Source organism: Neolamprologus brichardi, chromosome 17 (assembly GCF_056152115.1).
Source record: "Neolamprologus brichardi isolate AB-2024 chromosome 17, ASM5615211v1, whole genome shotgun sequence".
Lineage (NCBI taxonomy): Eukaryota > Metazoa > Chordata > Actinopteri > Cichliformes > Cichlidae > Neolamprologus > Neolamprologus brichardi.
The window spans coordinates 20624403-20634299 of record NC_142120.1 but is presented as its reverse complement, the minus strand read 5'-3'; the positions used below and the strand labels follow the sequence as shown (position 1 = coordinate 20634299).

The following is a 9897-nucleotide window of genomic DNA, read 5'->3' as shown; positions in this document are numbered from 1 at the left end:
ACTATTTTGTTTTGAATTGGAAATAAGCACTTGTGTTTGTTTTGATGTGTGTGAATAAACACCAGTACTTGAAGTTTGGATCCCTCTATGTTTACGGACCTATGACAAAAGTATGACCTGAAACTGACATAGCCTATCTTGTGCACAGAGAAAGCAAAAGCCAAATGTGTCTTTTATTCATACCATCAGTGTGTAGTTGGTGCATTGTGTGCTTATTAATGTGATGGCTTGTGTTAACTGTTTGATACAAAAATACAATTTTTACAAAGGTTTGGAGAGTTGAGCAAAGTTTATTAGCTTTTGCAGGAAAACTACAATGTTTTGCTGATTTGGTGAGGGGTTTTCTGATTTGTGTGTAGATTTTTGCAAAAATAGCCAATAGTTACAAAAAATATGCTTAAGCCATCAGAAAAAACGGTACAAACTCCTGAGATTCATAAGAACACTGCAAAGCATGAAATCTGAACTGCTTCTGTATCTGATTTTGGGCGTGGGAACATTGTATACTTTCATGTTGTCTCCAACATCACAGTAGATAAAGTCAAAACATTTTGTCTTCCTGTAATCAGCTCGCCACCCCTCATTTCTCCTATGAATTTCTGGCATGAGTCCAAATGGCAGTTTAGCTCTAATATGCTGATCTCTCTTTTTGTTTCCTTTGGTTTTTCCTTTCATGTTTTTTAATGACTCAAGATCAGAAGAAACAAACTCAGACTGGAGAATTTAATTTTACACCACACACAACCCACATGCTCATCTGCTGCAGGATTATACACCATTACTGTCACCTTGAGGCTCATCAACTCTCTGAGATAACCCAGGATGGCATTAGCATTATCTGACCAATCCCAATTATGGAAAAGTGCACTAGCAGCAGAGCAGCTGATTTTACAAAGAAAGATAAAAATGCACTTCAGGAGGTTAGACACATGGAAGCAAAACAGCTGCTGGTTGGTATTTTCCTCTGTTGTAGTCAAAAATTGTAGTTTCAACACTGTTTGTCTGTCTAGTACAGGGGTGTTAACCCCCCGCCAGGGGGTTTAGTCTGCCCGGGGTTAAATTTGCATTATTAAAAAAAAAGAATAAACTTCATTTTCTTTAAAATCTGCAGTTCCTATGTTGTTTGCTAAGGGGCGTTGTGGTTTAGTTAGTTCAATCGCTTTACCCGCTTTTTCTCTTGGAACAGGCACCCTCATCAGCGAAATGTCTTTGTCAAAAAAGAGAAAAGTGGACACAGAGTGTCAGATTTTTCAAGAAAAATGGACTTCTTCCTATATGTTCACGGAGGTGGATGGGAAACCCGTGTGCCTAGTGTGCATGCGGCAAGTTTCGGTGCTTAAGGAGTACAATATTCGGCGCCACTATGAAACTCAACGTGGTGAAAAATACAACAGCTTGCACGGAGAACTGAGAAAACAGAAGGTAAATGAAATGTTGGTTGGTCTGAGGAAACAGCAATCTGTTTTCACCCAGAGCAGAGAGGTCAGTGATTCTGCGGTGAAAGCCAGCTACGTAATTGCTAGCCAAGTAGCATTAGCATCAAAGCCGTACTCTGAGGGAAAGTTCGTCAAAAACTGCATGCTGAAGGCTGCTGAAATTGTGTGTCCTGAGAAGCGACAAGCTTTTGCCAATATTAGCTTGACGAGAAATACCGTGGCAGACAGGATTTCGGAACAATCGGTAGATTTGGACAGCCAACTGAAACGCAAAGTGGAGTCATTTCTGGGATTTTCTGTTGCAATTGATGAGAGTACTGATATTACAGACGTCGCTCAACTGGCCATATTCATTCGTGGAGTTGATGATACTTTGACTGTCACAGAGGAGTTTCTCGAGTTGGTGCCTATTACGGACACCACAACAGCTGAGGACATTTTCCGCTCCGTAGTTGGAGCACTGGACTGGTCCCGCGCCGTAAGCCTGGCCACTGATAGTGCGCCGTCAATGATCGGGAAAAAAGCAGGTGTTGTGAACAAGTTAAGAGAGAAAGTACAAGCCGCAAATAGAGGGGGTGATTTTTGGACATTTCATTGCATTTTGCATCAGGAGGCATTATGCTGCAAGTCCTTAAAAATGGATCACGTCATGGAGGTGGTTGTCCGAACTGTTAATTTTATCCGAGCCAGAGGTCTCAAGCATCGTCAGTTTGACAGCCTTCTCAGTGACTGTAACATTACCCATGGTCTGCCATACCACACTGAGGTAAGATGGTTAAGCAGAGGTGCTGTGCTGAAGCACTTCTTTGATCTACGTGGGGAAATCGGACAATTTATGGAGAAAAAAGGAAAACCTGTTAAGGAATTACAGTGCCCACTTTGGCTGCAGGACCTTGCATTTATGGTTGATATTACAGAGCACTTGAATAATCTGAACAGAATGTTGCAGGGACGCAAAAAAATTGTAACACAGTATTATGACAGCATACATGCATTCAAGTTAAAGCTCACGTTATGGGAGACGCAGATAGCAAGCAGAGACCCTGCTCATTTTCCCTGTCTCCGAGATGTGTGCGCAGCAAGTGTTAATCCTGACGTGAAACAGTACAAAGACAAGATTTCAGCGTTGCTGAGGGATTTGAGAAACGATTTCAGGTCTTTAGCGAACTCGAGAAAGAATTCGCAGTTTTTCGCTCACCATTCACAGTCAGAGCTTCTGATGTGCCTGTTGACATGCAACTTGAAATCATTGATTTGCAGTGTGATGTAGAATTGAAGGACAAATTTGCCTCTGTGGGCTTGGACACATTTTACAAGTATCTCCTAAATTGACAGCACTGGCTGTAAAAATGTTGTCCATGTTTGGGACTACCTACCTTTGTGAGCAAGTTTTCTCACTCATGACCATTAATAAAACAAAGCTACGCTCAAAGCTCACACATAAGCACTTAAATGCGATTCTGAAACTGGCTGCTACTCAGGAGATGATGCCTGATATTGATGCACTTGTGCAGGCTAAAAGATGCCAAGTTTCAGGGGCAAATACTGAGCAAGACTAAATTCTATGGAATGCTGCTTTGAACGTTGCACTATAAAATAAACAAATGTGAATATTTGCTCTAGTAATTGCTGTGAAAGTCAGTGGTAGTCAGAAACAGATTTACAAGAGAAGACTATTGTTAAGTAAAATATTATGTCTTATGCATGCCACATATGTTATCTATGTGAGGTTTTTTTTGTTTACATTTTATGCATTAACAAGGAAGGGGCCAAATTTACTTCATCAAATGTCTGTTTAAAACAGCTACCACTTAAGATTTCAAGTGTGTGGCCTCAATTTATGTGTTCAGAATTGCTTCCTAGATGTGGAAAATGGATTTTAAATTCATTCATTTCTAAATTTGGATGTGTTTGATGTATTTTAACATGCAGGGCAGTGTTTTTAAGTTCCACAAAACTGTTTGTTGACTAAATGTTTTAAAACATTGTGTAATCACTGTGATCAGATTTTTATGTATAATGCACTTAAATAAATGTTAAACTGAGTAAAAGTGTAAAAGGACAATTAATTTAATGTAAAGATTTTTATAATTTATTTCTTCTTTGCACTAATACAAAGAAAAAAAGTGGACTTACTGTTAGTTCTATGTCATTTTGGAATGAGTTTACTGGTCTGGCCCCCTTGAGATCAGATTAAGCTGTATGCGGCCCCCAGACCAAAATGAGTTTGACACCCCTGGTCTAGTACAACAAGTCACACTGGAGTGAAAATATGACAACAAGCTTGTAGAAACTAAAGAAAAATCAGTGGTTGTCTGAAGATTGTACTGATATTTTTTTGTATCAGTTACTGATAAAAAACTCAGCATGCAGAACATAGGAGTGGAACATAAAAGGAGGCTTTAATTCTGATAAGACAAAATAACAGAGTCCAAAGGTAATCAAGTCATCAAAAATGTGCACATTCTTACAAAAACCTAAGAGAAGCTAAATTTCTCAGGTTAAAGGCTCAAAAATCTCTAAGAAGAAAAACAGAAATCCCCCAAATTCTCTTAGATTCTCAACAGCACTGGGGGGAAAACAAAAAAAGATTTTTCCAGAAATCATAATTTTAAGCTAAGAGGGTTTTTTTGTTTGTTTGTTTAGAAAACCAGCTTTTCCTTTTTAAATGTGTCCAGGAAACTAATAACTCATGGGAGAACATGCAAAATCATTCTAGGAACTAATTCAAAGGGTGCTTCTAGAAAGAAAATTATCAATTAACATGGAAACTCCAGTAAAACTTCAAGCTCTGTTAGAATTACAAGTTTCAACAAAAAACAATTTTTTTAATTTATTGTTCTGACTTGGGATGGCATGTCCCAGTGATACCTGAATGGCTCGCCCTTGATAAGAACCAAAACGAATTCTGTTTTTTCTCCCTTTTCCAACTTTAATGGAGGGCGCTACCTTTGGAGTAATGTCCTTCCCAGTTCCAACCTTCTGTCATGGCCTTGGTCTTTAACCCAGTTTTTGAGTTTCTCATGGGCTTGTGATTCTTTTTTTTTTTTTACTCGATTTAAGAGATTTTCATACTAGTTTTTTGTATGATTTAATCTTCAGTTTTGCATTTTTTCTGAGTTTGTTATTTCTAGCTCCTGGTTCATAAAATCTTTGTTGTGATCTCCCTCTTGGCTGTGCCATGTTGATTTGATTAATAACTAATATGATGAATAAATCTGCCTTGTTTAAACATGGGTCATGATGTCATCTCTCTTTGCATGTGGCTTCTTCATGTTTGTAAACATAATATATTAAAAATATATATATTCTATATAATAATGTACAACACAATCTTATAATAGGTTGAGAGTATGTCTGTGCTGTCAGGCCCTGCGTATGTGCTTTAGTAATTAACCAGTGGACAGGTACATTTATACATAAAATATTACAACATATGTGTATAGTGTATTTCTTATGTATGTTTTTGATCTGAGGGTAGAACTGCTTGTGGGGTTTTTATTTAGAAATAAGCAGAATGTGCCATCTCCCTCGCTGGCTCCATGTGTCACGGTCCTGGGTCGGATCGACCCAGCATTTTGAGTTCCTTATGTTTTGGTTTATTTTTGTATGATGGATTGTTCTAGGGCTGGGCGATATGACCCAAAATTCATATCTCGATATATTTTACCTGGACGGCGATATAAGATATATATCTTGATTTATTTTTTTTTTAAGGCATAAAGTAAGAACAAAAAGAGAGTTCTTAGTCAAAGCTGTGTCCCAGATGTCACACAGGCACTTTTATTAACGTAGAGCATAGATGTACATAAAATTTACTCAAAAATAAATTATGAGCATTTATTAAATAATAATGCTCCATAAATAAAAGAAAACAATGTTGTTTTTGTGCATAACAAAAAGCTCACAATTGTGCAGTCAAAATGTAAACTAAAAGACACTGAGCATAATAACAAGGGCAGATTTCACAGCTGCTCTGTTCCCAACTTCTAATGTGTGACTGACAGCATTGAGTTTGAAATCCTCTTCATAACCACGTCCCTGTCACGAACGGGCGGACTACGCACGGTAATTCGGCGTGCCTGTGTGGCGTGCTGGTTAGACCCAAACGCGGGGAAGGCTAGCGATGGGTAGGAACAGACACGCAGTTAATCTAGTAACGGTCAGTGCACGAAGCGTGGCTTCGGACTGGCGTTACAGAAAAAGAATCGAGAGGAAAAACACTCACGGTTGCTGAATCAGAAGGACACTGACGTCGGCAAAGAGTTGGAGCTTCTGACATGAGGAGAACGATGTCTGAGCGGCGAACAGGTGGGTGGCGTCTCCCTTTTAAACCCGGCCCCGTGATCAGCTGGCGATCAGCTGATCACCGGCTGACAGTCTCTTAACAGGTGCCATTTATGGTCCTTATACACAGTAGGGTAATATTACGTTGAAGCACAGTACGTATCACTCCGCGAGGCTCCTCGGTAGCCGTAATGCTCCGACAATCCATCAACCGGTGCAGCACCGTAGCTTACCAAAGTCGTACTAAAACATTTTTTGACAGATTGCTGAGCGCTGTGTACCACATAAAATCGCTTCGCGGCCATCAAGCACAACCAGAATTCATACATAAGGCGCGCTGTCAACTTTTGAGAAAATGAAAGGATTTTAGGCTGTGCAGCGCCTCTGGGCTGCATGGCGTTAGCGTGGTTAGCTCGTTAGCGTGGTTAGCTAGCTAACACATTGACGGCGTCCAGCCCTACGCACGGGGCGATGCGCAGTAACTGGTTAACGGAGATTTGCCGTGTCCATCTTGTCGCTTCCTGCAGGTGAAGCGATGGGGGAGGAGGGGGAGTTGTATTCAGTGAAGGCGGGGCGAGGCCGAGTAATGTTGCGTAAAGACAAAAGTGGACGAAAGAGAGGCAAACTTGCGGCTCCACAAGTATAGTTATAACGTAACATAGACTATATCGATATAAAGGATATTGTCACATCTTATATCTCGTATAAAAATATATCGATATTTTTTAAAAACTTGATATATCGCCCAGCTCTAGATTGTTCTTTATGTTTCTCTGGTGCTTTTTTGATTTTTATTATGAATCTGTGTTTCAGTTATTCTGGTATGTTTCTGCATTATGGTTAAGGTTCGGGGTGCATTTGGTTATTATTGCCGGTTTAGTTCAGCGTCTTGTCTGTCTCACTCTGTCGAGTCTGTGTCCTAGTAAAGTGTGTCTTGTTTTCTGTTTTACTCTGAAGGTTCATGTTCCTGTCTTATGTCAGTGTTTCTAGCTTTGTTCCCCCCGTCTTAGGTCTTATTCCTCCCAGCTGTGTTCCCCTTCTGTCTCTATTTCCTTGATGACTTCCTCAGTGTATTTAAGCCCAGTGTTTCTTCGTGTCAGTGTCGCGTCGTACCCTCATGTTATCTGTGTGTTCCGTCTGCCTGCCTGCTTAGTAGTGATGGCCAAATGAAGCTTTCTGAAGCATTGAAGCTTGTATTGAAAAACGGTTCATTACTCGAAGCTTTTCAACAGAGTCCTCTCTGGTGACATCTGGTGGCCAAAAATATGAAGAGCAGCTTGAATCCACAAAATAAAACCAACTGCTTCATTATGACTGCTCACTCTACAGAGTGGAATTCTGTCTGATATTGGACTGCCGTTGTGTTGCTTTGAACGTGTATTTTTGGGGGGTTAAAAAAAATGTGGTTTATTTGTTTAATAAATAATCTTGACCAGTAAACTCTCTTTGTTCAAACATGCATGTGGTCTTTCTTTGCTTGTGACTTCTTGATGTTGGTAAATACAATAATGGAAAAATACCACATTACATATAATATACATATTATAATGTACAACACATTAAGGAGTATGCTTCTGCTGTGAGGTCCTTCCTCCATGCACTTGTGCAAGTGCTAGACGGATATATTTATAAATAATTTTATATTAGGGAAATTTTCCCAGACATATTTTTGACCGGGGGGTAGAATTGATTGTGAAATGGAAAGGGAAAATGCTTATGAACTTGCAAATTAAAAACATGATGCATTTAAGGTAACCCTTCTTCATTTTCATTTAAGAAGAGAATTTGTTCTAGTGTGCGATGGCCGAACCTGTTTCTTTTCGTGGAGATCATTTCTCCTGCCTTAAGGAAAATCCCTTCACATGGCACAGAAGAGGCTGGAGTGCAGAGAAACTGGTAGAGATGCAGTTTGTGGGGCCCAGTCTACCTGGGCCCCACAAACTATCAGCTAAAGAGAATAAATAGATTAAATTGCTGCACATTTGGCAGACTAACATTTTTAGATTAATTAAACAATAAAATATATATTTAAAACATTACATGTAAAGAGTCAAGTGGAAGTCAAAAGTTTTCTAAAGTTATTTAATGATATTTATATTATGAAAGCCGATTTTTTTTGACATTTTAAGTTTTTTCCCATTATTAGATAAAATAAACACGCACAAAACAAAAGCAAACAGCCAGAACACAAAGCTGTAAAACCCACCCAACTGACCAAAATCAACTCAAAATACTCCCACACAACAGAACCTCCTCTATTCCTCGCTGGCTCCAAATCTCTCAGTGGAATGATCAGTGGTTCGCTATCTGTCACCATCAAAACACCACAAATCCCGCGAATGATTCACTTCCTTATAAACCATTGAATCAGACACCGAAGCAGTTAGGCTCTAAATGAAGCTTCGGACGTCACTGATCACGTGACTCTGGCCAAACGAATCAAGCTTCGACACAGTGCTTCTGAAGCAGTGTGTTGATCTTTTTTGACACACGCACTGAAGCGTCAGCTTCAAGCGGGCCATCACTAATTTTCACCATTCTTTGTCAACAACCTTTTTTTTCCTGACAATAAGTAAATTGCTCGGGTTCCCCTGTATCCTTTGCTCTCTCCCTGTGTTTGTTTGTGTGTCTCCAAGGTCCTAGGCGGGACTCATCGCAGGTCCCCGCCCTTAATTGAGCACACCTGCACCAAAGCTCCACTTGTTTCTGATTCCCATGTTGACGAGGTCACTCCTCAGGATCAGTCTTCGCAGCATTGTTAAACAGAAACAGTGCATGGGTGCTCTTTGCAAATGTAATGAGCCCTTTTCACGTTTCCAAACCTTAACTTCATTAGTTGGATGACGTATTGTAGTGCCTAAGAATAAATCAGAGTGAATATTAAAGATTTTATTCTAATCCACCTGTTTTAGGGCAGAGCCTTTAATTATCAAACCCGAGGCAAAGGCCCAGTCAATAAAGGAGTTAAAGAACTATTATTAGCAAAGCAGATGAGATGAGAAACATGCACAACATTATTTCAGCCTCTTAATCACAAAGATGTAGCCCACCAAATCATCAAGCACTTAAAAGTATTATTATTCAGTACAGACACTGGGAAATCATTGTGCCACCCCAAATTTGTAGTCCATCACATCAGTGTCGTGGCAGCCATCCTGTTCAGCCATGTTTAGAGTGAATCCTGCCGTTCATATCAATATGCTTTAAAAAATTTAATGTTATAATAATTATTATAGAAGCAAGTGTGTGTGTGTGTGTGTGTGTGTGTGGGGGGGGGGGGGGGGGGGGGGGGGTCCAAAATCAACAACAGGACAGCACACAGCTTAGTAAAGTGAAATCATCATCAGTGAATGTGGGTAAAACAAAAGCGTTATCATTTTGGCAATTTTGCCCACACGTCCACTTATTTCACTGACACGTTTCCACTCCTTCATCAGTCTTCATCATAACAACTGCAGACATTGGTAATGTGGTTTAAAGGCGATCATTGTCTCTGGGAACGGGGCATGCTCAGTAGAAGCATAAATAAAGTGGCACTTTATTTTCCATAACTTGGAAAAATGCAACTTAAAGAAATGCCCACACCCCCCAAGCCTGAATCGGATAAGCTACAATAACACTATGCATTAACAAAATGAGATGCACTATGCATCAGACTAGAAAAATATTTTTTGGAACCACTATAAAAACTGATAAATTGAGAAGACCTCATTATATCCCAGTAAACATCACTAATGCTGATACATTTTTCACAGTATTCCTCAAGTCATGAGTGATGAGGCACTGTAGTATTAAAAACATATTTAAGAGAGACAGAGATTAATAACAGGTATAATTCAATGCAGAGAGGTGACGAATAGTAAGATGTTCTGGCTTTGCGGAGGGCTTTCTTATAAAGCAACAAACTATTTCTCCAGGCTTAATGATGATCTTCTAAATTTGTGACACGCCATTTCCTCTCCAGCTTATGAGTCATCTGCTTTAGGGTACGTGTTTGAGAATTATACCACAGAGTCAGGTACTTCTGATTTGAGGCCTTAGTTTTCACCGGAGCTACAGTATCCAGAGTCGCACGTAGTGAGGAGGTAAAATTATTAACAAGATAATCGACCTCTGTTGGAGTAGTCTTCAGGTAGCTGCTCTGCTCTATGTTGGTACAGGTCATTGAAGATGA

General features: G+C 39.7%; 1 protein-coding gene across 1 annotated transcript; it reads left to right on the top strand.

The window, feature by feature from the left end:
- Positions 1-1203: 1203 nt before the first annotated feature.
- Positions 1204-8485, top strand: LOC148097919 (general transcription factor II-I repeat domain-containing protein 2-like). Its single transcript, XM_087831068.1, has 2 exons — positions 1204-2202; positions 8360-8485. The coding sequence occupies exons 1-2, from the start codon at positions 1204-1206 to the stop codon at positions 8483-8485; spliced, it is 1125 nt and encodes a 374-aa protein (XP_087687194.1).
- Positions 8486-9897: the final 1412 nt, after the last annotated feature.